This window comes from Leopardus geoffroyi, chromosome A2 (genome assembly GCF_018350155.1).
Source record: "Leopardus geoffroyi isolate Oge1 chromosome A2, O.geoffroyi_Oge1_pat1.0, whole genome shotgun sequence".
NCBI lineage: Eukaryota > Metazoa > Chordata > Mammalia > Carnivora > Felidae > Leopardus > Leopardus geoffroyi.
The window spans coordinates 168,383,340-168,411,303 of NC_059331.1; the positions used below are offsets into that span (position 1 = coordinate 168,383,340).

Genomic DNA, 27,964 nt, shown 5'->3' on the forward strand with positions numbered 1-27,964 from the left:
GTGGACAGAGGGGACAGAGTGGTGGGGTGCCCACTCGCTGTCGGGGTCCCGGGCGCCGGCCAGGTGAGCGAGGGCAGGGCGTTGCCAGTGTTCCGGGTGAGGCCACAGGAGCACGCCGCTCCCGTTCACGGAAGCCGCGCGGGGACGTGGACCCGCACCGCCACTCTGGATCTCGCGGTGGCCCCGGGCCTCTGCGCCCTGACCGCGTGACCAGAACGGGGCGAAACGGCAGGTCTGCAGACCAGCAGGCGAGTTTCCCGCCGACCCAGCAGGATGGGCAGGCTGCGAACTGCGTACTTCGTGACGCTCTGAACGGGAATATGGTCAGCGGGGACAAGTCACGTCAGAGAACAAAGGGGGTTGTTTTAAAGTTAAAAAGAGCCGGAGACGTCAAACTCCAAGTGCAGGGGTGACCCTTAACGAAGGTTCATGGTAAACAAACATGGACGGGAATTAGACGGCGCTGGGGTGTTACTGTTGGTTTTCTTAGTTGTGACAGTGCAGTTGTCGTAAGTGGGAGAATGTCCCCCGCTTAGGAGGCACCGGGGAAAGCAGTTAAGTAGACGTCCCGATGGCTGAGACTCACTTCGAAATAGTTCAGCCAAAAAATAAGTAAAGCGCACACACACGCTGGGCAGATCGGCGGAGTACTGACCGGCAGGTGTCGAGCGTGGGTGTGGGATGCCAACACCAAGTTGTCATTTCAGCCCGAGTGTCTCCAGACTCTTGCGGTAAATCGTGTGCGGGAAAATCACACCAGGCTGGTCACATTTCGTCTTCGCGAGGGGCTCCTGGGCGGGCCTGCGCGGGAGCCCCTCCGGTGGGATCTCACTGCTGGCCTGTCCTCCCCAGGGTCAGGAGGGTGGCCTGAGCCTAACCGCTTGGCCTTAAGGGTTGGCTCTTCTACGGGCGACGGGGAAGACAGAACCCGAGTCTGTCAGGGTGAACAGAGATACGGCATCTGTGGCATCTGCCCCCGGGTCTGGCACGAAAACGCTCGACAGGCATCTGGAGGTGACCAGGGCCGAGAGGACGCCCTCCCGACCCGGGCCGTGCAGCAGGGCTGTTGGCCAAGCCTCAGCTGACAAACAGCCACCGATGTCCCCGCACGGGTCTGTGCCCATGTGCAGGAGGCTCGGGGGAACAGGGCCCCCGCAACGACCCTGTCGGATGTATTTCTCTGGAAAACTTGAAGACGCAGAAGTCCCGTTCATAAAAGGTACAGGTGGCTTGGTGACAGAGGCGCTACATTGAACCAGGAGTCCAGATCTTCATGACTTCGAATGAGGACGGACGTGAAGCACCTCTCAGGCACCTGTGTGAGGGCGTGGGGACCAGGATCCCGGGGGACAGAAGGGGCCCCCGGACTTCAGCTGATGGCGACCCCAAGACGAGCGGACCTCGTGGCTTGTGACGGGCCTGCCGCGCAGTGAATGTGAGATTGCGGCAGACGGCGGCGTGCCCAGGGCGGGGAGGGGTGCGCCCACGCCCTCTGAAGGGCCACCGGATCGCTCTGGCCAAAGAGACCGGAGCCCGTGTAGAGGGGTCAGGCCCAGCGGCCGGCGGCCTCAGGGCCCCCACGGCGTCAAGGGTCGTGAGTAGCCCCGCGAAGGGAATGCTGGGGCGGACACAGCCACGCCGTAGGGGGTCTCCCGAATCTGTGGCCCAGCTGGTGGAAAGGGGTAAAGATGACAGAACATCTGAGCCCCGAGTGGCTAAATTGTGCCAGCAGTCAACGCCCTTGGAACCCCGAGGGGCTGGTGGCGGGGTCTGTGCCGTGACTTCCAGGCGCCCTCGGGACGTGGCCCGTCGAGAAGGACTCCTGCTCCTGAAACGCCACGTTTGCCTCTTCCCGACTTCCCGTAGAAACACCACCTCCCCTCCGGTCTCAGGCAGCACGGCCGTGGGGACAGCTTCTGCGTGGTGCAGCCACGAGAAAGCCCACACAGAATTCGCTGGGATACTTCCTTGTCGACATCAACAAACCCACGGCCTCCCCGCATCTGGAGGCAGAGATCCGGACGGCTCCGACCCCGAAACACGGCAGCCACGCCCGGTGCTTCTCTGGACCCATAACTTCCTCGTGGAGGTGAGACGCGTGCAGACCCTTCTCACACCAGAGGAGGACAGATCCCGCTTGCTTACCAGATTTAGGAGTCTCACCCAGGACCAGTGCTTACGGGCAGATCGGGGCAGGTCTGGGTGGCTCAGAAGTGGCCAGCCCAGAGTATTCTTCTATGGGGAGCCTGCTTAGAGTTCAGAAAAACCAATTGAAACCAAACATGTGTTTGGAAAGAAATTATTTTCTGTGTGTTGTTTGAAGGACAGCAACGCTTAGCCAAAGTACCACAGTTCTTGTATGTATTTCAAATATTCATCTCTGGGGACGTTTGAAATTTGGGTCCATTTTTCTGACACAGAAAATGTCAGGCTCGTGCACAAGCATCTGTGGGCAGTCCCACCAGCAGAGGGTATGGGTTTGAGCCCCAGCGCCCTCATCTGGCAAGTGCAGGGCTGGTTTCCGGGGGGCTAGAGGCGATGGGGCGGGGGGGGGGGGGCAGCTTCATGTGATCAGCTGTGGCCTGGTGCCACCAGGTGCCCTGACGGTGGGGGGACAGCCAGGCAAGGTCAGCCGTCACCCCCACCTGGCCAGGTCCGCGAGGCAAGGCAGGGGCGCCCGCGGCTGCACCCTGGCTCCGGAGCTGAGCTGTGATCTCTTTCACGACAAAGCCCCAAAAAGCCAGACTGTGAGAATGTTCCATTGAGGGCCTTTCGCTCGGTCTCTGGGTATCTGGGTCCTGGGCTGTTCTCTCTGGTTTCACCTCTAAGTGTTCTTTGTCTCCATCTAATCTCTCCCTTGTTTTTGTGACACAGAATCGAAAACATTTTTTTTTGTTTAAGACGGTATGCCAAAATAGCATCATATTCCTGTTCTTAATTTAAAAAGCAGATGAGCAGAATATTGCATAATTCCTCCTAAAAATACAAATACATTTAGGAAGCATATTAAATTCTTCAAACTTGTAAGATGACGGAGCACAGACAAAGCCGGTTCATCTGTTCCTAAATCGTCCTCGGAAACACAGCTCCAGGCTGTCAGGGATGGAAAATGGGTATCGGAGCCACTTTTGAATTTCCCACGGGACCTGCCAGCCTCCGCTAGAAGCCCCGGTGTGGGAGCAGGGGACGCCCTCAGACGGGCCGCAGACGAGTAAGGGCGCGCAGGAGGGCGGAGGGCAGAGGGCGCAGGGAGTGTGGGCATGACAGGCCCTGGGAAGCCCCGGAGTCCAGCTGGTAAGCCCCGTGGGCGCGGGACTGGTGCGCATCACGGACGTCACGAGTCCCGTCTCCCGGGTGGAGGACTGTCTGTGTGGACGGGAGGCCTGGGCCGCGGGGTCCCGCCAGGCGCACCCAGGAACCCGTCAAACCAGGCAACGGGGGAGCGGGGTGGGAGACACCGGGGAAGCCGGCCGAGGCTCCCACCTGCCGCCGCAGGCCCAGAGCATTGCGCATGCCGGGGAGGGTGCCTTCTGCGCTCACGGGCGCCGGCCGCCTTTTCACAGACACTACCAGCCACTTGCCCAGCACCTTGCGGTTCCGCCACGGGGCCGATTCTGTGCCGTGCGGGCCGTGCACGCTCACCAACAGGACACGGGCTGCTCGTCTCTGGTGGAGTCTGGAAGGACCGAGGAGAGCGTAAGCCGTGCTGTCCCCATCCTGCTCAGGGAGGGACGAGGGCCGAAATCTGCTGGTAGGATTTCCCTCTACACGTGAAGGAGGCCGCAAGTGTGGGGGACAGTGGGGTCCCCGGGTCACCCACGAAAATGCTCCTGTGGCAGCGTGCTTGCCCTGCCCTGCCATCCGTGACCAGCACAGCTGCCCCTTCGTGACCCCAGACAGCCAAGAGCACCCGGCCAGGCTGCTGGGGCAGGGGCACCGGCCGCCTGCCCCCCAGCGCCTGATCCAAGAAGGCGGACATCAGGGGCACCAGGGCCTTGGGACAGGACGTGCTACCATCACTAAGGTCCTGGCCTGTGGCCACAGGGACAGCGTGGGGCACCTACCATGGTCCGGAGGGGTGCTGGAGGGAGATGCTTTGGATTTAGCATTTACCACAAGGGACCTGATAGTCCACGTAAGCGACCAGACCCAGGGACGTGTTCCGTCCCAGTTGGCTGAGTGTCGGCCCCAAACAGCTAAGTGTTCCAGGTACAGGCAGAAGCCTCCAGGACTCCCCATCTAGGCCCTGAGCACAGCGGCCACGTTAGATCCTCGCGTGGCCCCATATCTAGCAGCAGCCTGGCACGCAGTAGGTACTTAATAAATGTGTTAGTCAACGGCTTTTTTTTTTTTTTTTTTTTTTTGCTTTTCTTCTAAATATAAAACACATAGATGACGACAGCTCATCTACTATTAAAGCCCTTCAGGGAAAAACTCCTCAGACCTCACGGAGACAGAGGGCCTAGCCTGAGCCCTCACTGACCTGTTAGAAAACATCACACCCAGAAGCACGTTCAGATTTCAACGGTCTGTGATGCTGTCGTCAGTGTCTAAGGCGACACGGGATGCCAGCTTTTAATCTTTCTGACCCGTAAACTCGGATCAGATCACTGCCATTTACATCTGAGCATCTCCTGAGGCATCTACTCCCGAGGCATCTACTGGGCCAGGCGAGGGGGCCCGGCAGGAAATGGCCCGTGGCCACGCCACCAGGCTGCGTCACGGGCTCCAAAGGGCTGGGACCCGAGGTCTGGGACACCGTGGATGCCGATTTTGCTGAGGGTGTGATTTGCTGAGGGTGTGGCTTTGCTGTGCCCTCAAAAACGTCAGCCGACAACATTTTATCATGTTGGCCGTACGTGCAAGGACCCCTCGTCCGCACATACTAAGATAGTAACTCCGTGCACACGTTTGCTCTTCACGGATCAGCGTTCAGTGAGGGTCCGTTCGTGTCAGGCACTTTGGTCACAAACGCATCCCCGATCCCTCTCCTCTCTCCTCCATGCAGGGCGGGTTCATACGTGAATCAAAGCGCAACCCTGGCCTGGAACGTGCTAGAACACAGGAGGTTGACGCACCTGTTAAGTGACGCAAGAAAAGGAGCCCCGCCAGGCGGGTTTGTTTGATCACGTCCTCTGCGGCCTCTCCTTCTGTAGGTCACTGCTAACACACTCAACCCCTGACGTAACTTTGTCTCCTACTCGGCGCAAATTGCTTTGCAGAACTGGTCTCTTTGTGTCGCTGCTTTCTGGCGGTGATTCCCGGCCAGAGTCGGCCCTCGGCGACGCCTGTTGACCCGAGTGTCAGGCGGGAAGACTGCCGTGGCACTGACCAGCGCTCACGCCCTGCCCACGACGTGGCAGGCGCTACGCTAACCGCCCTCGGGGCTTGGCGATTCCAAGGAAGACAGTACGACCCCGATTACAGACGAGGAAGAGGTTCGCAGCAGCTAAGAAACGAGTCTCAAGTTGCACGGGAACAGCCAACAGAGCAAGTACCGGTCGGGGCACAGCCGTCCCCAACCCGGGACTGTGCCGCTGGGGCACAAAGGAAGGAGCCGACCCCGCTTTCAGGCTAGGGGCGGCTTCCCAGGGGTGGTGAGTTCGCCGGCCGGGCACCGGGGGTGGGGACAGCAGGAAAATGAGGAGACGGCAGGCGGGGGCAGCCCAGCCCACCCATCACTGAGGGCCGCCCTCCCCTGGCTGGGGCCCCCGGGCGGCTACGTACAGGTCAGCACTGCCGGAGAGCGGTTCTTGTGTGCGTTCTCCGCCCTCTGGGCCACGAGCGAGCTGTTGGGCTCCGCCTGGTAGGCACACAGCGCCTCCCACTCCTTCTCCAGGCGGTTCTTGTTCTTCAGGTGGTCCTCCATGTAGGCCTGGAGCGGAAAACACAGAGTCAGGGAGGCGTCGTGACACCCAAGGGGCCGATGGACAGCGCAGCCCACACGTCCCCTGCGGGCACGCGTGAAGAAGCCGGTTCCTACCGGATCCAGTAAGAACACGTGTTCTGCTGGTCGGTTCCCGGGGGCTCAAAATGTGCTCGCTCCGGGCGCGGAGCCTGGGCATCAGGGACACTTGGATCGTGACGGGGGGCCCTGTCCGCGATTATGAACTGACCGGGGAGAAAGAAGTGGACACGTAGGGCCAGACCTGGTCACCTGACCAAAAGCTGGCGTAGACAGCGTGTCCGGACAGAAGCCATTTTCCTTGTAACCGGCCCACTGTTCTGGATCCAGCGGGCGTGATACTGAAGATACTGGCTGCTCTGATGCGTGAAACGTCACAGAGCTTGTGGCGGTAAAAACACAGAAAACGACCCAGAGCCTGCAGCGGGAAAAACACAGACCCGAAGCGATGGAAGCAGACATCTTGACCTTCGGCTGCTTGGCTCTAAGTTTTCCGGGCACCTGCTTGTCGCCAGCGATCGCGAGACGTGGACGGGGAAATGCCTCCGGAACATTCCCTCCCACAAAGACAACCGCAGGGGCCGGCATCTCACCAATCTCGGTATTTTGAGGAAAAACATTGCAAATGACCGAACCCCAGCTGCTTTGTCGTGCCCGAAGGAAAGAGGGTCGCACCCGTAACATCTTGTTGGTGGCTCTTCAGTGTGTTGTGTGTGGACACACGTGTTCAGCTAGTCCCACCAACAAAATAAAACACGAGCACGCAGGTCCGGGTCTCTAGTGGTCAGGCACCCCAACGTCTCCCCAAGGATTGGCACCCTGCCAGCCCCCACCGGCCTGTCACCCCAAGTGAGCAGCCAGCTCAGGCCCCCACAAGGACCAGGACGGGCCTGCCCCATGTCTCCTCCCCGGCCAGCTGCTCGGGGCTCAAGGGGCCCGGGGACAAGGAAGGGAGCTCAAGCCAGTCCTGCTGGGTCCTCCTTCCTCTTATCGCAGTTTGGACTAGCGTGGACTCGAGTCGTTTTGTTATTCACTCAACAGGCACCTACTGTGTCCATGTTGGTCTACAAACCGTGGAAAGCCGGTGCCTCGGTGGGTGCTGTGGGAGGGAAGGCATCACCTTCAGGGTCTGCCTGGCCCGGGGGGGGGGGGGAGTGGCGGGCAGCGGTGGGCTGTGACCAGAAGCTGGGACCTGGGTTATGACTGTCACATATCTTTCATGGCCCCTGCTGAGGCCACCGAGGGAACCAGCTGACAGCCTTCGTGCAGATGACGGAGAACCACACGAACCACACAGTGGGTGCTTTTTCTGTGACACGCCCTGGACCCTGCTTGCCAGGGCCTGACTCTGGGACCCCCACCCAGTCCCCCCAGTTTCCTCGCATGGGGAGGAGGCGAATTTAAGTGGCCCAATCCAGAAAACGTCAACTGCCAACTGCTTTTTTTGGAGACAATCATTATGGAATATCGGATGCATATTTTTGTGCCAAAGTTGTCCTAATAAGGACGTTTCAGCATGATACAATATTTAAGTTTTGCGAAATAGTCCTCTAAGAGCTAAAATATGGTGTGGTGGGGGGAGGAGTAGCTCTGGCTCACGTGTGTGCTTTCAGTGCTTCCGAACTTTCCTCAAGATCAGGTATCGTCTGCGAAACAGGCACGGGATGTTATCTCCGACCCTGCACCTGCGGCTCTTTATGGGTTTACAGTCACCCCAACTATGGGGCGTGAAGGCTGCAAGGTCAGTTCGATTTCTAAACTTATGGCGAGAAATACACACCAGACTCCAGGAGGGAAGCTTGGTGGTAAGACGGAGGAGGGAGCAAAGACATGGTTTTTCTGAGAACAAAGTCTTCTAAAGTGATAACTTGATCCTATGAAAGTTGAGATAACTTTCCAGCCTCTCGGCCTATGTTGCTTCCATAGACACTCCTGTGTCTGCCCGGTTCGGGGCATTTCAAGTCGATCTGTTCTGTTAATGTTTTTATGCAACATCACTTATATTAAACTGATGTAATTTCCCCTTTCACGGTCTAGGAGACTTTCCTCTCTCATGTTTGGGGACAAGATGCTATTCACCTGTGACAGGAGAGGATATTTCCATGTTGTCTGTAAAATAATGTGTTTTAAACAACGGCAAAGACAAACTGCCTGTGGGGTCCTGTCTCTCAAGGGTGTGGGACGTATGAACTAGAACAGGTACAGTAACCCTCCTCAGACACAGTTGCTTTTGGGAATAACTGGGTAAATTAACATGTAATTGAAACACTGCTCATGTTCTTTCCCCCAGAGTGAGTGTGTAGCTGGAGTTGTTTTAAAAACTGACATTCTAATACTTTTGTTTTATCTGTGTGTGTGTGTCTGTACATTTTTATTACACATGTAGCATTCATAGAAAAGAAAGATAGTGAAGGTCAGCAGAATGAAAACAAATGCCACTAATAACTCCACCACCCAGAGCTAACCATAAGGCTTCGATAAGCCCCACCCTTGTTGGCATGTGCTTTGGCCGCTTTTTTTCCCCCTTATCACCATCGCTTCAGCTTTGGACAACATTTTTATTACAGGACTTTCTTACCTGAATTGAAAAGAAGCAGAGATGAAGCTTTCCTCTTATATTCGAGGAAGCTGAGGCCTAGATTTGTGAAACCATGAGCCCGAAGTCCCCAGCAGTCAGGGGCAGCACCTAAGCTTGGGTCTGCCATCTGGGATGCTGCTGTTTTGTCTTGGCTCACTGCTGCATCCTTCTCCCCGCACCCTGACCTTCACATCCACAGAACTTCTGGTCCCAGATACCATCCATTTCAGAAATCACTAATGGAGCCTAGACTAGCACTGTCCTTTGTCTAAACTTCATTTTACTAACCTGTGCCTTTCTATCTCAATAAGACTATTTCCCAGTGTTTTGATGTCCCACCCCATGTCGCCATCACTCTCTATGCTTTTTCATGCGGAGTATTCTGTAATGAATCTATCCAGACTTTACGGTCAGTGCAAATGCTCCTGTCTCCTTTGTGAGTCTGAGATGTGCCTACTGCCAGCCTCTCTGATCCTCCTTTCCTACAACTCCACCCTCTTCGTCACTTACTATTTTAAAAACTACATCCTGTGACATTAATCACATTCTGCTCTGTGCTACAGCCTGGTGGGGGGGGGGGATGTCAGGATCTTCTTCCTCTCATGAGATCAATATTTTTGAAAATGGGGCCCATGTCTCATTCACTTGGCATGTGCTTTGGGCACAGAGTCAATATTTGCTGGATGATTGCTCATAACCTGGAAATTTCTAGAAGTAATTTGTGTTACAAATAAACATTTTACGTCAATGACAGCATCCAAAAAAAATGCATTAGAGTCTTCTGGAAGTTGGGAGAATTGCTCTTAAAGGTAACATAAGGGCTTTGGAATGGTTCATTATATGTTTCCTCACCGCCTTCTTCCTTTCTGGGTTACCCAAGCAGCATGTCTATGATCCATACCCAGTAGGCGTGGTGGCCATTGCAATGTAATGGCAGCCTTAGGAGCCTGGAGACACAGCAACGGCTGAGAAAGCTCTTCTCCCTGAGCCCCTCCTCTTCCTTCTGAGTCCAGACCCTGTGTCATCTCCCCGAGTCCTTCTTTGTCATTGTGTGAGAACTCCTATGCTCGGGATACAACAGTGCCATCACTGGTGAGATGGGGGTGTTTCTAGAACCTGCCGTCCCAGCTGCGAGCAGCTGCTGGTCAGGGACCCGTCTCACGCACATCACTTGACACAGCCCCCGTTCCTGGCCCTCGTGAGTACCTCCGAATCGAAGCTTTGAGAAAGAAGCCCTGGGATACACAAAGTACTCGTTAATGGTACTAGACGGGAGCCAGGCACATGCAGGTGGGGTCGCCCACGACGGGCAGTCTGGAGAGCCAGTGCTCGGCGTTAGTTGGTTCAATTTGAAGAGCTTAGAAACATGAATTTTGATGGCTCCTGTGGTTCGTCAGGAATGTTTGGAAGCAGGTCTTTGATCTTTCCGAGCTGCTCACTGCACCCTTAGTACTTGTGGGTGACGGAGGGAGAGGTTCTGAAAGGGTTCTTGGCCGGAAGAACTCGGCATCGCATCTCCATATTCTTGACCTCCATCGGGATTTTATTCCAGCTGATTTTAGGTGAGACCTGAGTGGGGAGCTGTCTGAACCTTCTTGAATTCTGATACTTTCCTGGGATCCAGGCTTAATGTGCTCGCGGAAAGGATGATTCCCGGATCCCACCGCTTGTGGGAAAAGGCCCGCAGGTTCCAGAACGTGGTTTCCCGAGTCATAACCGGCACACACTGGCTGGCACCGGCCTCGGGCCACGTGGCCAGGTGACGGTGCTCCAGCATTTCCCTTGAGTTTTTTGCGAGGTGAGAAGGACCCCAGCTTTCATAAGCCCTATTTTGTGAGACGCTCACCCCATCAGAGGTTCTCCTGTTTAATCTTCCTCTCGCGAGCCCAGCTCCCCATCTTACACCTTCTTTTTTCTCGCTCACACTATTAGACCACGGGGAGGAAGATTACAAACACTTTCTGGGTCACAAGGACTATGTGCCATCAGAGGACTTTTCAAACGGCTCCCTGTGTCAGACAAACTGGCCTCCACGTTTAATGGGGTAACTTCACACGGAATCCGAAACCTCTGGGACAAAAATGTCCTTGGAGACATGTCCACGGTGTGTCAAGATAGCTTAAATATTTTCTGCAGTGTTTTCTCATCGAATTGTCAACGCCGTGAGCTCAGGAAAGTGATTTCTAGAAATAGAGATCATCTGGGATGCTCTGCAACATAATGGGGTTTTGCTAATAACCACAAGAGCACTTCGTGTCTTCGGGAGATGATTTTGGCTACCATCCACAAAGCCTTTAGGAAAGCCTGGAGGAGCTTTTGCTGAACTGGGAGGCAGTAAAATGGAACAGGCACCGGACTTGATTTTGAAAGACTTCTTAACAACGTAACAAACAACAAGGATTGGTCCTCACGTAGCTGCTTCTTGGTTGTACTTCTGGGCAAACCACCCAATCTCACCCACCTTTAATTCACTACTACGTAAACTGGGAATCACAGTACGTATTTCTGAAGGTGGTTCTGAGGGTTGACTGGGTCAGTATGTGACATACACTTCGTGAACTATAAAGTGTGAACAGGCAGAAAGGATGGTGATCATGGTGGGTATCAGCTTTTCACTAGAAAAAGAGGGACTCTCTTGCGGGGCGCCTGGGTGGCTCAGTTGGTTGAATGTCTGGTTTCGGCTCAGGTCACGATCTCAAGTTCGTGGCTTTGAGCCCCGCGTCGGGCTCTGTGCTGACAGCTCGGAGCCTGGAACCTGCTTGGGATTCTGTGTCTCCCTCTCTCTCTCTGCCCCTCCCCTGCTCCCACTGTATCCCTCTCTTTCTCAAAAACAAATAAACATTACAAAAAATTAGAGAAAGAGGGAATCTCTTTAATTCCCTTCCAGATTCCGTGGCTGTACCGCAGTTCTGGGGACACTGCCATTACCTGATCAGCCATGACACAGTACATCTCCACCAATACCAGCCACTGACCGCAGCTTGGATGCAGAATTCAAGGGGCGATCGCGGCGGCACCTTTACTGGGGACACACCATTGCTGCAAGCGAGTGTAGTGACACCGTCACAAATGCCACCAGAGACACGACTAAGAGGAAGCACCGTCAAACACGCGGTTCGTGGTTTCCAAGTTGTGTCCTTTCACGGGGGTCGGTGGTCTTCCGAAAGCACTCGGCTTCTGCGTCGTGTGGATAGAACCGACACGTGCTCAGGCTGCCATGAAATCAGGGATGGTCCCAGAACCCAGCCCCTTCCTGTCTACGGGCTGCCTTCCGTTGACTCCTGTAGGGAGCGAGAAGTTTGATGGCCAGTCTTGAGAAGAGGAGTCACTGGAAAAGGCCAGCGCAGAGAAGGTGAGACATCCGGTGGCTACTTAGAAAGATGTTTTCTGGCGTGGGGAGAGGAAGGTCACAGCCTGCGGTGCTGCTGGCTCAGCGCCCTCGGCCCGAGCCATGACCGGAGAGGTTTCAGCGCTTTGGTTTAGTGTCAACATCAAGGGCAGTTTCCAGGATCACCAGGGAGATGGTCCCACTTCTTACAACTACTGTTTCACCACATTCAACAGGCCAACGTCCACCCTTCGATGCCGGCAGGAAGTGTTGCCGCCTGCCTCCCGACGCCGGGACGATGGAGCGTGCGGACTCATCCAGGGCCGTGTGGACCCGGGCCACAGAGCTGGGGTCCCCGCAGTTGGCTCGTCCAGTGCCTCCTGGATCCCAGCTGCCGCAGGCGCCCCGCCAAATCCACGTGGAGGGGCTGGCTGGAGCCCAGGGGGACCGCGAGTTTAGCTCGGTGAAGCGTCCGAGACACCGCGTGTTCCTTCGCGCTCTTACCGCCAGCGATGAAGGGCGGGAGGCTGGGTGGTGCGGGCAGCTGCATTAGTATCAAAGCGAGCAGTGGAGATGAACCCCCAGCGCCAAATGCTAACATTCAGACGGATCGGGACCACGGACCAGTCAGCGAGACACTCAGCATGATGCCCCCTCAGTCACCGTCTACGGGCGCCGTTAATGTCGCGGCGTCCTCACGGGTGTCTGGAGACCTCCACCGCTTTGCGGTACGATATGAACCGAGTAGAAAGCGTCCTGGCGGAACTTCGTTTTACCCTAGGAGCAAACGTCCTCCCGCTGAGGCTGAGGCGTATGAAGGAAGGCTGGGGTTTGGAAAGGCCCAGTTTCTGCGCGTGAAGCTTTGTTTCCACTCCTTTCTTTACCCTGGTGCCTCTCACCACGTTACTTGACCGACATGATCATCAAGCCTTCCGCGAGAGCGCACACCCGCTGTCCGTCCCCGTGACGGGCCTGCGGCTGGTGTCGTGAGGTCGGCCGGGAGAGGACAGCCTTTAAGAGCAAGGAGAAAGCTGTTTCTGCTTCCTTTTGGGGAAATGGGGACCTATTCTCTCTTTGAAAATAAACACCTCATTAACGCAGTGGAGGGAATGTTTCTGTTGAATGCCTGAATTCCAAGCACAAAGTACGATAAATGAAGGCAGAGGCTCGACGGGGTCAGGGGTGCCGCTCGGCTCATGCGGCCACGGCCACGGCCACGGCTTCATCAGGAGGGGCTGTGCACCTGTCTCTGCAGAGCGCTGCGCCCGACACACTTGCACGTAATTTACCGTGCAGCGGGCACGTTAAGATATTCGAAGTTCAAAATCAGAAATCCGGAATAGTTACAGCTCCCAGGACAGATCTGGCTAAACGATCCGAGGACAGTTTTGTCATTTCTCAGCGTAGACAAGAGGTGCTGGGAGCCGGACTCCCGAGCCCCACGGCTGTATCCCCACTGCCAGCAGACGCACACAACAGGAGCACACAATGCGGCCCCGCACCGGGGCAGCCCCCCCCCCCCCCCGGCCCACGCGACCGCTCTGGGACGGCTGGTCTCACGGCAGGCTAACGCTCGTGCCGTGCCCCTCTAAACGCACGGCGGAGACACGCACGTTGTCCTTAAAAACAGCCCCGCCTGCAGACCCAGAAAGGGCTCGAAGCCTGTGCTGTCAGTGTGCAGCTTCCTGGGGAAAAGCAAACAGGGTTTGGGGCGTGTGCATGAAAAGCCTGAACAAGCCTGCACGAGGAATGAACGAAGGGCCACGCGGTTCCCCTCCTTTTTATACAGTTAAAAAATCGCCTCCACGGAAATCCGTTTGAGGAGGGAACATTCCATGCGTCGCTCGCCCTGGGCAGCCCGGCCTGCAGGGGCTTTGCATGGGCAGCAGGAGCGGTTTTCCCACAAGTGTGAGCCAGCGTCGTTGCCCCCAAAGTCTTCCCCCGAAAGCTCTGAGGACCAGCCCAGGGGCCCCTGGAAACTTCTCAGGGCTGTCTGCACGTGACCCAGAAATGCTCTGCCCCCCGCGACCCGGCAGCCTGCAGTGGTAGAAATGTGCTTGTTAACGTGGTGGAGAAACCCTCAAATGCTGCCAAATGGAGCCTTCATCAGAGGAAGCCCCAGCTTACACTCCGTTCAGGCACAGAGGGGAGTCAACACGGTGACAGAATGCAGCCCGGAAGGGACAGAAAAGCAAGCGTGCTGGTTTTGAGGCTGTGACACGGAATTCCCTGTGTCATTTAAAACCCTTTTCGTGGGGCGCCTGGGTGGCACAGTCGGTTAAGCGTCCGACTTTAGCCAGGTCACAATCTCGCGGTCCGTGAGTTCGAGCCCCGCGTCGGGCTCTGGGCTGATGGCTCGGAGCCTGGAGCCTGTTTCCGATTCTGTGTCTCCCTCTCTCTCTGCCCCTCCCCCGTTCATGCTCTGTCTCTCTCTGTCCCAAAAATAAATAAACGTTGAAAAAAAAAAAATAAAACCCTTTTCGTAATCGAAAAATAAAACACAAAAATGCAAGAACTAGAAAGACAAACAAAAGCTCTAAAGAAAACATCATGTTTTTCCAAGAACTTCTGGGAAGCCCCCTCCACCCCGACCGACGTGCTTCTGGAGGGGCAGAGGGACAGCAAGGCGCGGGGACCGGCGAGGGGACACAAACACAAGTCTTGATGACGTAGCACTTAACCAATGGGGGGCTTCACTATAATTTTACCATGGTTTTGGTCTTGGTATTCTGCATCTAGCACCAAGTCCAGAATCGCAAGAAACCATATGGACGAAAGAGAGGTCTTGAACAGGGACGGAAGCCTGCAGGGCGTTTCCCGGAATCGGGAAATAATTAACCCGGCCGTAGGGTCATCTTTAGCGGGTGCTGGACAGAGACGGGGGCACGCTGAGACACCTGTGCGGGCGCTGGAGACACAGGCTCGTCAAATAAGTCTGTGGCTTCCGCTAACCTTTACCTGACAGATTTGCAGAAGAAGAAAGTCGCAATTTTATGAAGACTTACGACGAAAACCTGGATGGAAAGTATTGATAATGAACACATTCTGTCCCGGAAAGGTTCTAATTCATCAACTGGGAGAAGTAAGCAGTCCTGTCCTCCTTACCTCTGACTAAACAGGAGGAGGGGAGGCAGTTTGTTTTCTGCGGGGCGTCGTCTAGCCCGACCTGGTGCTCGGGTGTGCGCGTGGGGCCCCAGACGTGGTCTTTGCGGGGGGACAAAGACGGGAGCCGCGTGCAACGGCTCTGTTTCAGGCGGTCATTCTTCAGGCAGCTCGGCGAGCTTAAGTAAACGGTTTTAGGAATCTTATGCCTTATTTAACATCTTAAAAATCAAGGTTATGTGAGCACAGGTTAAGGTACAAAGATGAAACCTTACAAGCGATGGAAAATAATTGAGAGAATTACAGCATCTTTTCTATACGTGTACAGCCGTCAGTGTTTAAATTTAGGGCAGAGAAGTCATGAGTGAAAGCTGGATTTCTCCTCTAATCGTGGGGGAGGGAGGCCACACCTGCACGCCTACTTCAGAGCCCTGCCCCTGTGTTGGCCGTGCAGCTATGTATTCACTCATCACTGACATTGTTACCAGCATATCAGACCAGCCGGGGCATTTGTGTGTTCTGACCCAGCAAAGAGTCTGTCCTCATGGGGCTGGTTTCTTCTGCCGGAGAACGGGCCACATCCAAATAAACAAATGTCACTAGAAAGGAAACTTCAGATAAGTGGAAAGCAGTAAGAACACAGGACACCTACTTCATGGATCAATGAGAAATAGCAGTTGTAAAGCACCTAGAATGTGCCTGCAGCATGTAAACATTCAAATACCTTAGGGAAAAAAAAAGAATACGGACATGAAAAGTGCTGAGAGGCGGGAGGCAGGGGTCCAGACCCCCCGGAAGGGAGGCCCCTCTGAAAAACTGGTTCCCAAGTGCATCCCGCAAGCTGGGAAGGGCTCATCATACACAAATCGAGGGGTAATACAGGGAGACAGAACAGCCAGGGTGAGGGCCCAGGGTGGGAAGGGGTCCGGCATGGTCCAGGGACAGAGAGAAGCCCAGGGCGGCCAGAGCAAAGGGAGCGAGGTGGGATGGTGCCCGGGGCTGGATCCCGAGGGCGCCAGGTGGCCGTGGGCGAGCCTGAGGTCTGCGGTAAGAGTCGTGGGAAGCCACCGGCGCGTTTTAGGCAAAGGAGGTGCACGATGGTAAAGATGTATTTAAAACGTCGCTCTCACTACAGGCGGGGACCAAGTGCACAAGACGGGCCGTCTGCACTGGAGATTACAGGGGCTGACGTTCGGGGACAACAGCGGCGGCAGAGGGCACAGAGAAACGGGCAGACGCGTCCTGTATTCTGGAGGCGGAGCTGCCGAGATTCACTGACAGAGCAAATGAGAGGATTTTAGTCTGCTCATCTGATCGTCCAACCTGTTCATCCTCATACTCCTACGTTTCTGCAACCCTTCACTTTGTACAATATTCTGGAATTCGTTCAGCCCTTTGTCATACGACCACAGCGGAGAAAGGTCCCGCTGTGTTGGTCTGAGAAACGAGGTCATAGCCTTACTTTACCCAAAGTCAAAAGTCTAGGTAAAATCCGAAAAAGTCCATCAACATTCCCGATATTTCCAACAACCTTCGTGCTCTGGCTGCGTGGACAAAATGTTCAGATATTTGACAGCACTGCTTGGTTTTCGTCTTTGCAGGACAAAATCTCACTGAAGTCTGCCCAAAGCATCACGGAAAATTAACGGCCAAGAGCTTCACCCAAAATTTAAAATGTAAAACCAACCGAACAACTAAACTAACCTGGAACCCTTCGGTATCTGTATATGCAAATGAGGCCATTCTAAAACGCAGACAAAGGTATTCGAGTGTGTGCGCACCCACAAACACGAGCGCAGCTATGTTAGGAGCCCGTGATCACCAGCCGTCACCCTAGTGAGCAAATTATGCCCTGGTAGGTTGGAAATACCGTGCTGCCTCCTTCAGACCACCCGGGCTCCAGCTATTAAATTACTGCTACAATCATGAGCTGGTTCCCAGATGCCACAAAAAATTCCATGAGACATTCACAGTCTGGAGCGGAGCGATAGGACCGGTGCATTAAAATACATTTTTTTTTATATTTTAAAGAACGAAAGCAAGAAGACATCAGGTTTGAGCAAACAAGAATTTTTAAGAGAACACATCTGTACCGCACGGGGCGGAGGGGGGCAGCTCAGAACTTCCAAAGAAACACAACAGAGCCCGAGTCCCGCCTGTCCACCAGCCAGCGCAGGGCTCTAGAATGACCTTCAGCCCAGAACATATGTGGGATTTGCCGCAGGCCCTAGGAGGGACCGTCCCTCCCACACCAACCTTCCAGAGCGTCTAGAAGCCTGAACGTTGGCTTTCTCCTGTTCATAGCGACATGAGTTCTAACCAGATGGCGCTATAAACTTAGTGTTTTAGTCCCGCCATCAAGTCAGCGGGAAAAATCAGGACAACGAAATAAATGTAAGATACATTTTAGGAACTCCCAATAGGCCAATTATTTTTACCCCTTACAGTCTCTCCACTGTCTGGCGTGGAGCCTGGCACAGCCTTGGTGGTCAATAAATATTTGTCGTATGAATCCCGTCTTGAGAATGTGCGACAGCTCCACGGTCTCTAGCTCAGAGCCCCGTGCGGGGGCGGGGGGGGGGGGGACCCGTGAATTTACGGTGTTGCAGCCACGCAGCGTCTCCAATGAGATCTTTTGGGACAAACGGGCACCAGGGCTTCATTTAACAGTTTTCTCTAACAATATTTACTGTTCGTGATCTTAAATCAAAGGGGCACCCAGAAGTGGGGGAAGGCACAGCTCTACACTACTAAACAAATTTCCATTTCTTTTTTTTTTTTTTTTAATTTTTTTTCAACGTTTATTTATTTTTGGGACAGAGAGAGACAGAGCATGACCGGGGGAGGGGCAGAGAGAGAGGGAGACACAGAATCGGAAACAGGCTCCAGGCTCCGAGCCATCAGCCCAGAGCCCGACGCGGGGCTCGAACTCACGGACCGCGAGATCGTGACCTGGCTGAAGTCGGACGCTTCACCGACTGCGCCACCCAGGCGCCCCAAAATTTCCATTTCTTTTAGAATATGCTCCTAGACTTTAATTTTTCCAGCATTGGCTCTTTTCTCTGGCTGGCTTTCGGACTCCCTCACCTCTGCCGGGGTATTTGGGAATATTGCGTAATCCATTGCTGGAATGCATGAGCACCTCTGGATCCTATAGAATATTCATTCACTTTCAAAAATATTTGCACCCTGCTGTCAACGGGGACAAATTCATACGGAGTAGCAGAAAATGGCGATTTTAATGGCAAATGCTTTCCTCAGACCTCTCCTTCCACTAAAACATTTTCTTCAAAATTATTTTCATACGGAAGATTAACAATTTCAACATTAGCTGCTAATCCCCTTTCATTTAAAACTCTGCTGATAAAATCCTTTGCTTGTCATTCAAAGAGTAAGTAATAATTATAGATTTGAGGGTTCCATCTCTGGCTTCATTAATGGTGAATTGCGTGGAAGTCTGAGGCGTAAGTCCGCTTTGATACATCTCAAAATGCAATTTCCACAGCTTCCCTGGGCTATGTACAATTAATTATACAGTTAATAAGGGAACTATGTTAATGAAAGGCACATTATTCATCCAGACCACCTGCCTTTACCAAATATCTTTTGTGTGTTTCCCTTCTTTCTGTAATTTTGGTCTACAGACGGTAACAGCAACAACCCCCTCCCCCAGCCCCACAACTGACGATGCAGCGATTTAAAACATCGGCCTATGGGGCGCCTGGGTGGCGCAGTCGGTGAAGCGTCCGACTTCAGCCAGGTCACGATCTCGCGGTCCGTGAGTTCGAGCCCCGCGTCGGGCTCTGGGCTGATGGCTCAGAGCCTGGAGCCTGTTTCCGATTCTGTGTCTCCCTCTCTCTCTGCCCCTCCCCCGTTCATGCTCTGTCTCTCTCTGTCCCAAAAATAAATAAAACGTTGAAAAAAAAAATTAAAAAAAAAAAAAAAACAAAACATCGGTCTGCTGGTCTGCAGCTTCTTCAATTAACACAAGTCTAAAGAAAAACACCATTCCATTTTAACCTATTTCTACTAATTTCCGCCTTCTAAACGTTTAAATAAAATGTCTGCCCGTGGCATTTGAAACTCTTGAAAGAGCTGTCTTCTAAGCAAGCACTCACTCCTAAGGTGTCTGACTTTCATCAACGGGACATCGCCTGCCTTTCCGAAAGATGGAAAGTCAGGAGGACGCGCACGGGAACGAGAGCCCCCGACGGTCCCCCTCGCTCTCGCCTCACCGGCCTGAAGCCTCCGTGTTTGGCAATAAGTAAATCATTCCATCTGTAAAATCGAAGTTTGACTACAGTTTAGCGCAGGAAACCGGCGTTACCTTCTACAAAGCAAGTTAATGTCCCTGAGCCTTTGATGTGGAGTAGAAATCCGAATAGTGGAACTGGAAAAGGAAGCTGTCTGATAAAGCTACATCTCTATTTATTTCCCACCAATTACCCGGACAAGAGGAAAGAATGTGTTTGCAAATAGTTTTACAAGTTTCCATCCATATAAATTAATACACGGTCTTTATTAAATGAGAAGATAAGAATTTGATTCCAGCCGCAACCGTGTCCCTTTGACGGACGAAAAACACTTCAAGCCGTAAGTTATTTAGGCATCCCATCAATGCACAAAATTCGTCTGGAAAGCGACCTTGGATTCCAAAGCGCTGATGGGAAAGTCAGGGCTACGAGAGGGAAGACGAGTCACGGAAGTGCAGGCCTAAGAAACCCAAACCCTGAAAAGGCCTCCCGTTCACCAGTCCTAGCAGGAACACAGGCTGTCTCAAATCAGCAACATCCACTGTCCCCTCTGGCACTGTGGGGAGCTGATGGGTGACACCCGGCGGACGTGCTGTCGTGGAGAAATCAGGGTGGCTCGTGGGTTGTGTCTCCACCGGTGTTCCGTGACTCAGGCTGGCTCCTCAAAGTGCTTCCGAAGCGGTTTCTGAAGAGCTGTTTTTCCCGGCCGCGTGCCAGCGGACGCACGTGTCTGGGTGGCCGTCCCCCGCCTCCCCAAAGGGATGATCAATCCAAATGGCCAATTCCAAGTCCTGGTCACAGGAGCAGACTCTCTCCTCCAAGACCCAACACCGCTACCCTCCCCCACCTGACATGAGAGTGCCCGAGGGGGCCGTTTTCGTTTTCGCTGGGAGTGGACAAGAGCGGCTGCAGAGGGGGGGCCCCAGGAGAGGAGAAGGAGGGACCCTGTCTCCCAGCAGCCCAGACAGCCCCGCCCTGGAGCAGTGGGCCTCCCCTAAGAAGCACTTTGTTCTCCTTAGGCCTTGACGACTGTCTGATGGGGTGCTGAGGGAGAATGGAGAATTCCAGTGAGTCAGTGGAGGGCACCCCGGAGAACCTCACAGACGGAACGTTCTCTCCGTATCCAGGTGGGAGGCGCTGGGTCCTCAGCATTTACGAGAAAACACCTGCAGAAATTCTGAAGTGCTCACGGACACCAGAACCGTTTGGTTTTTAATTTCCTAAAGCAACAGGCTACCTGCTGTGAGCAATAAACGGGGAGGGGGGGCAGGAAACACAACGCTTGTCTTCCCTTGGCTCGTGGGGGGATGAGGCCTGAGTCCCCGGCGCTCCCCCACCCTGTGGACGTGGACGGAAGCGGGGGCTCGGGCCTCAGCCTCCGTGACCAGCACTTGGCTGGCAAGCATTCTTTTCTCGGTGCCTCTGAAAGGAGGAGCTCCAAGTAGAAAAGAGAAGTGAGCCCATCTCCCAGAAATTACCTTCCCCTTGTAGCGTGAAAAGCTAGAGATGAGACTATCAACCATACTTTTCACCTTTTTCCAGCTCAACTGCCGATCGTGTGGGGACTGCCTGCCTTATACGCCCCCAGGTTCTCGGGGTTTGACGGGGGAAGGGAGTGTGCTGTCGGCTGTCACCCGCCTGCTCTCTGTCCCCGCGCAGCACAGCCACGGAGCCCGGAGCCACCCCTGCCACCAGCTGCCTTCATCGCCGCCGCCACACGCGTGCCACCTGGGACTCCTCCACGGCCACCAGCCGTCAGCAAGCAGGGTCCGCTGGGCTGTCCGCCCCACCCGCCGGCCGGGGCTCCCTGCAGCGCACACCCACAGACGGGCGTGCAAGCGTTTCTGGAGCGAGGTCGCCCCTTTGCCAGCAGACAGGAAAGTGGGGGAACCGGCCTGCGTGAGGTCACTGCCTGGCTTCTTTTGACACCAGGTTGCCACCTTTAGATGTCTTTCCTTATTACCAGGACATAAAGCTGGTTCTCAGGTGCGATTGTCGAGGTGACGTGAAGTCAAATGGCAGTGCACCATTCGCTCTGAGTGCCCTTTGTTTCACCCGCATTAAGTCTTCTGGCCCCAGAGACATGAAGGGTGAGTTGACCCGAAGAGCCTCCCCTACAAGACGTGCAGAAATGTCGGATAGACGGCAGAGTCAGCCTTTCACAAGGTTAAGGGAAACCCTCGGACATCCAGAATGAAGAGCAGGTCAAGTGGGAAGCTCATGACCTTGAGGGAGAGCAGGGCAGACGATTTCCTGGACCTAAAACCCAGGGTCTTGGGTTTTTCTGTCTGTTTGGGGTCTTGGGGAAACCCTGCCAGGCAGGAGGGAAGGAGGTGGATGTGGGAGCCCCCCCGCCCCCAGGAACCCCAGAAGACCCCATTCCCAGGGGAAGGGCCTGCTCATGCCACAACGAAGCCTATCTGTTCCCACCTGGATTCAGAATGGGAAGGCGTTTGGACCACAGGCCTCATCTAGGACTGAGGCTGGAAGTTACAGTATGTGGGTGGTCTGAAAATCTCCACGTAAGGAATTGATATAAAGATGGTCCTGGTTTAACGGTAGTCCAGAGTGTCTGGCCAAGTGACCTCAGAATCTCTCTCGAGTTAAACACCCCCAGCGCGGCTATACAAAATTATGAGAGATAGAAATTATAGAACCCACCAGACAAGAAACCCTCATAAGCAAGTTAGCAAACACATCAAAGAGCCGGATCAGATTCATAAGAACCTGGATGATAGAAGCATTAGATAGAAACAACCAAGGGGCAGCTGGGTGGCTCAGTCGGTTGAGCGTCCAGCTTCGGCTCGGGTCATGATCTTGCGGTCTGTGAGTTTGAGCCCCGCGTCGGGCTCTGTGCTGACAGCTCAGAGCCTGGAGCCTGCTTCGGATTCTGTGTCCCCTTCTCTTTCTGCCCCTCCCCCACTCATGCTCTGTCTCTCTCTGTCTCAGAAATACACATTAAACAAAATTTACAAAAAAAAGAAACAATCAAATAATGCATTTATAATGACTGAAGATATTGCAGTGAGGATCGACAGTGTAAGAACAGATTCAAAAAAGAATAAATAGAACAAGTACAAATGAAAACTATACTCCTTGTAATTATTAATGCAGTGGATGGGTCACATGTCGATTAGACACTGTGGAAGAGAAACACTGCAAATCGGATAAGAGACCTGAGGAAGTCGCCTGGGGGGCAGGACGGAGGGACAACGAGAGGAAATGTGGAAGAGACGGGAGGCCACAGGACACCCTATGTGCTCCCACCAGAGGACAGAACACAGATGGTCACGTGTAAATTGTGAATGGCTGGTCATTTCTGAGAACTGATGTAAGATCGGGACTGTCCAATGTAGGCACACAGTAAAGCCAGAGCAAAATAAGAATAAAATAGGTCTGCACCCAGACAGGGCCCAGGGAGATCCCGGAACAACAAAGCTGTAGGGTTCAGGAAGAAAGTAGAGTGAACCCCAAAGGAACGGCCATCGGGTCAGTCGCAAATAGCCTTCTCAACAGCTGTAGTGTCAAAGAAAACAGCATTTTTAAAGTAATGAGAAAAAATTAACTAGAATTTGACCGTTGGCTAATCTATTATGCAAGTGTGAAAGCTAATTAAAATCATTTTCAGGCAAACACATCAGAGAACACTGGTCTTGACCCTGTCGGTCCCCGGCTCGCTGGCCCACACGTTCTCTCACCTTCCGGCAAGCGGACACAAGGAAGAGAAGAAATGAATACATGGCCATCGCTTTTCCTGTTCAAGAAACGGTAGCGGTTGCATAAGGATCAAGCACAAACCTGCATGCGGTGTGTGGCCCGTGTGTGTGTGCTAGCCTCCTCTGTCACCCACTGTTGGCTCCAGTCCTGGGCACTGACTCGGGGACTCTGACAAGGGGTCCCCTTGCCCACTCTGTCTCCCGCCCGCCCCAGAGCGCTGCTCCCCCCTTGACCAAGACGGCGCCCAGAACCCCTCGGGGCCAGCGCCCCTCCTCAGTCTCCCCCACCACCCCACACCTTCACGAAGGATGAAAAGACTTCTGGCGAAAGAGCACGATTTGACATTTGGCCACGCCCAGTGCTTCCTAGATATTAACCCCTTTCCGCTTCAGATAGATGGTAAACTTCTCAGGGGCGAGACATGTAGCATCTGCTTCACTTGGGCATTCGGACCATTTAATTCACGGCCTGGTGTATGTGAGAGCTGAGCTAGATGCCGAGGACACACAGGTGGGCAAAAGTCAGTGAATGCTCGCCCACGTGTGACTTATTTGTGGAACCACGGGTTTCGTGCAATTTCAAAAACTGCTTCTTATATATTGTTGATTTTGCACACCGATTTGTACATAACAACCCCATGGCTCCATCCTGGGCCTGCAGGGCTCCTGCCGCCTTTCCACTCCCCTGACCCTGTCACCTGGAAGGTCTACGGGCAGCTGAAGGGGCCGGAAGGACACATCTCTTCTTGTGGCTTTTCCCGTCAGGTTGATCTGGGGGAAGACCGAGGAGGTCACTGCACGCTCAGGAAATATTTCCCGCGAACACATACATGAATAAACACGTTCCACACCCTACTTTGGGTATCAGTTTTAATTTCTTCGCCTCACAGACTTACTAATTATCAAATTTAGCATTTGATTATTTAATTCAACAAATATAATTGGACACCTGACTTTACTCACGACGTTTTACCCAATTTACTCATGACAAGAAATTCTAACAAGCTGGGAAAACGTTCTAGCATCATCCTAGCATTTTAAACAGTAAAGCAGATTTTTAAAAATAACAAGGCAAATCACACACCCCCCCCATCAAAAGTACAATAAATAACCCACTCCCCACAATAAAGACTGAACAACAGAAGTGACAGTCCCTGTCTTGTGTCAAAACCAAGCTACTGAGAGTGGCCAGTGTCCCAGCTGCCGAAGGAGCCTCTGGGCACCTCAGGAGCTGGCCATGGGGTGGGGGGCGAGCACTGTTTCAGCCATGCAGACATGGAGCCCTGTCCCCCCCACTCCAGCAGTGAGGGAACCTCGGGAGGGGACACAGGTGATCTCTCTGACACAGAGCACTTGGCCCTGGGGGCCCAGCACCCTGAACACCTGGCTGAGTCATGCCCCACCCTGTGAGACCCTTCCACAGAGTGGGTGGTCATGACCTGCCCCTCCCATGCTGAGCACCTGTCCCCAGGGCCAGTTCTTGGGTAGAAACCGGTCAGGCCTGATGTCAGAACTGTCATGTGCGGTTTGTAAATGCATGAACACTCCCTGGCCACCTCCCTTCCCAGGGAGCCTCTTGGGGACCTGCCTCCTCTCACAGTGACGGGGACGGGCAGGAGGGTGAGGCTCGGACAGGGGAACAGAGCCGTGCCTGGAAGCCGGTGGAGACGGGAACGGTTTGCGCGTCTCTCCCTCAGGTCCCGGGCCAGTGCTGGGGCCGGTGGGGGTGGGGGTGTGACAGTATTTCCACTCGCTCAGTCCCCACGGTGCACGGAGGACGCGACGGGAGAGACAGGGGCCTGTCATTGCTTCAAGCTGCAGGACACGGGGTAGTTCAAGCACCAGCCCTTGTCATGGGCTCACTGCGCCCCCCACATTCCTGTGCAGAAGCCCCAACCCCCTGACTCAGGACGCAGCCGTATTGGAAATGAGGCCTTAATACGGCGATTCGAGTAAAGCGAGGTCGGCGGGAGGGCCCCGATCTGGTGTGACTCGTGTCCTGATAAGAAGAGGGGGTGAGGACACAGACACACAGAGGGACGGCCGGTGAGGACACGGGAGAAGACGACGTCCGCGCGTGGGGAGGGAGGCCCCGGCGGGCAGCCAGCCCCGCCCACGCCGTGATCTCCGACTCCCAGCCTCGGGGACTATGTGCTGGTACCAGTGTGTTGCTGACCCCAGGACAGGTCCCTTGAGGCCCAAAGACCCCACGGCAGCCAGGCCCTCGTGCCCCTTCAGGCTCCTCTTACTGATGTCACCACACAGGACGCCCCCTGGCCGGCTCACAGCACTGGCCCTCGATTCTCACGCACGGGAAACACCGTCCCGAGGCATTGAGCCTGCCCACTCGGTAGCTCAGTGTGACTTTTCAGACGGTTCTTTTCCGTTCTCACTGAAACGTATCCACGTCGGGCGTAATCAGCGTGCCTCTCTCTCGGAGGGCCTCGTCGGCGCACAGAGGAGGGACGAGGGTGACGCGGTGTCACCACGAGGTCGAGTCCGGTGAACTCTCGCTGGTGTCCGTGGTTCGTACCATGAAAACGTGCGGCACGTCTACGCGGCGGGCGGTGGCAGCCCTCGAGGGACACTTCTGGAAGGAAGGGCGCGTAGCTCCCAGACGTAGGAAAGGTTGCCGTATCTCACGCACAACAAGAGAAGTGGAAATTAAAGCCGCTTTTGAGTAGCCTTCCCATGCAGCGGTGGGAAAGATGAAGGCCGGCCAGTGCCCAAGGCCGGGGGCGTCCGGGGACACAGGCACCGTGCTCGTCATGGTTGGTGGGACGGTCCATCGGTCAGACGTTTTGGCAGGAAGTCTGCCAACATCTCTCGAGATAAACGGGAGGCATCCTGGGTGACCCAGGGTCTTGCAGGAATTGAGCCTACGCTTCCTTTCACGCGGGCTGTGTGCTTGAAACATTCGCGTGTGAAAGCTGCCCGCTACCCTCAGCAGGATAAAACAGAGAAACTACTGGACATCGAGTCACAAAAAACTACGGGACTGTACTAGTGGTGGCTCCGGGGAGGGGCCGGCCACCGTCACCGTGAGGACAGTGGCCACCGAGCCGCAGGTGCTGGCCCGGGGCTCCAAGAGCAGGGCCACGGGAGGAGGGCCGCCAGGAGCCACAGAACCAGGTCCTTTTAGGAAGACCGGCGGGTGCCGGTTCTCCAGATGAAGGTGCCCGAGGCCCTGCTCCATCCCGCCGGCTCCCCATGCGCGCATCCCGGGTAGGCAGCGGCGACACCCTTGGCTGGTGGGAGGCAGCGGGTCAGAGGGGAGTCCGGAGTGGATGCGGGCATACAGGGGGCGGTGCAGGTGGAGTGCTGGGTGCGGCGGGAGATGCGGGGGGGCACCCACCTCCCGCCTCTCCCCTGCGCACGTGTCCCTTCTCCCCTGTGCACATCTCCCCTCTCCCCTGCGCACACATGTCCCTTCTCCCCTGCACACACATCTCCCCTCTCCCCTGCACACCCCCCCGCCCCTGCGCATCTCCCCCCTCCCCTGTGCACACATCTCCCCTCTCCCCTGCGCACCTCCCCCCTCCCCCGTGCACACATCTCCCCTCTCCCCTGCGCACACATCTCCCCTCTCCCCTGCGTGCACATCTCCCCTCTCCCCTGCGCACCTCCCCCCCCCCCGTGCATACATCTCCCCTCCCCCCTGCGCACCTCCCCCCTCCCCTGTGCACACATCTCCCCTCTCCCCTGCGCACCTCCCCCCTCCCCTGTGCACACATCTCCCCTCTCCCCTGCGCACCTCCCCCCTCCCCTGTGCACACCTCCCCCCTCTCCCCTGCGCACCTCCCCCCTCCCCCATGCACACATCTCCCCTCTCCCCTGCCCACCTCCCCCCTCCCCTGTGCACACATCTCCCCTCTCCCTGCCCACCTCCCCCCTCCCCTGTGCACACATCTCCCCTCTCCCCTGCGTGCACATCTCCCCTCTCCCCTGCGTACCTCCCCCCTCCCCTGTGCACACATCTCCCCTCTCCCCTGCGCACCTCCCCACCCCCCGTGCATACATCTCCCCTCCCCCCTGCGCACCTCCCCCCTCCCCTGTGCATACATCTCCCCTCTCCCCTGCGCACCTCCCCCCCGCATACATCTCCCCTCCCCCCTGCGCACCTCCCCCTTCCCCTGCGCACACATCTCCCCTCTCCCCTGCGTGCACATCTCCCCTCTCCCCTACGCACCTCCCCCCCTCCCCTGTGCATACATCTCCCCTCTCCCCTGAGCACATCTCCCTTCTCCCCTGTGCACACATCTCCCCTCTCCCCTGCCCACCTCCCCCCTCCCCTGTGCACACCTCCCCCCTCTCCCCTGCGCACCTCCCCCCTCCCCCATGCACACATCTCCCCTCTCCCCTGCCCCCTCCCCCCTCCCCTGTGCACACATCTCCCCTCTCCCCTGCCCACCTCCCCCCTCCCCTGTGCACACATCTCCCCTCTCCCCTGTGCACACATCTCCCCTCTCCCCTGCGTGCACATCTCCCCTCTCCCCTGCGCACCTCCCCCCCCCGTGCATACATCTCCCCTCCCCCCTGCGCACCTCCCCCCTCCCCTGTGCACACATCTCCCCTCTCCCCTGCGCACCTCCCCCCCCCGTGCATACATCTCCCCTCCCCCCTGCGCACCTCCCCCCTCCCCTGTGCATACATCTCCCCTCTCCCCTGCGCCCCTCCCCCCCGTGCATACATCTCCCCTCCCCCCTGCGCACCTCCCCCTTCCCCTGCGCACACATCTCCCCTCTCCCCTGCGTGCACATCTCCCCTCTCCCCTGCGCATCTCCCCCCCTCCCCTGTGCATACATCTCCCCTCTACCCTGTGCACATCTCCCCTCTCCCCTGCACACATCTCCCCTCTCCCCTGCACACGCATCTCTCCTCTCCCCTGAGCACATCTCCCTTCTCCCCTGTGCACACATCTCCCCTCTCTCCTGTGCACACGTGTCCCTTCTCCCCTGTGCACACATCTCCCCTCTCCCCTGCGCACCTCCCCCCTCTCCCCTGCGCACACGCCCTTCTGCAGCCACCAAACCTACAGCAGGTTGCTCCTCCCTTCTCCCTGGCAGGAAGCCTGCAGTCCCT

At 55.4% G+C, this 27,964-nt stretch overlaps 1 protein-coding gene across 5 annotated transcripts in view; it reads right to left on the reverse strand.

Annotated features, from left to right (window-relative positions):
• The window catches only part of PTPRN2 (protein tyrosine phosphatase receptor type N2), an 809,741-nt gene that overhangs the window by 52,740 nt on the left and 729,037 nt on the right, over window positions 1-27,964 (reverse strand). For all 5 annotated transcript variants that reach the window (XM_045496335.1, XM_045496337.1, XM_045496333.1 and 2 more), the window contains one exon: window positions 5,728-5,875. In XM_045496335.1, the coding sequence (XP_045352291.1) occupies window positions 5,728-5,875 (148 nt within the window). The remainder of the gene's footprint in view (window positions 1-5,727; window positions 5,876-27,964) is intronic.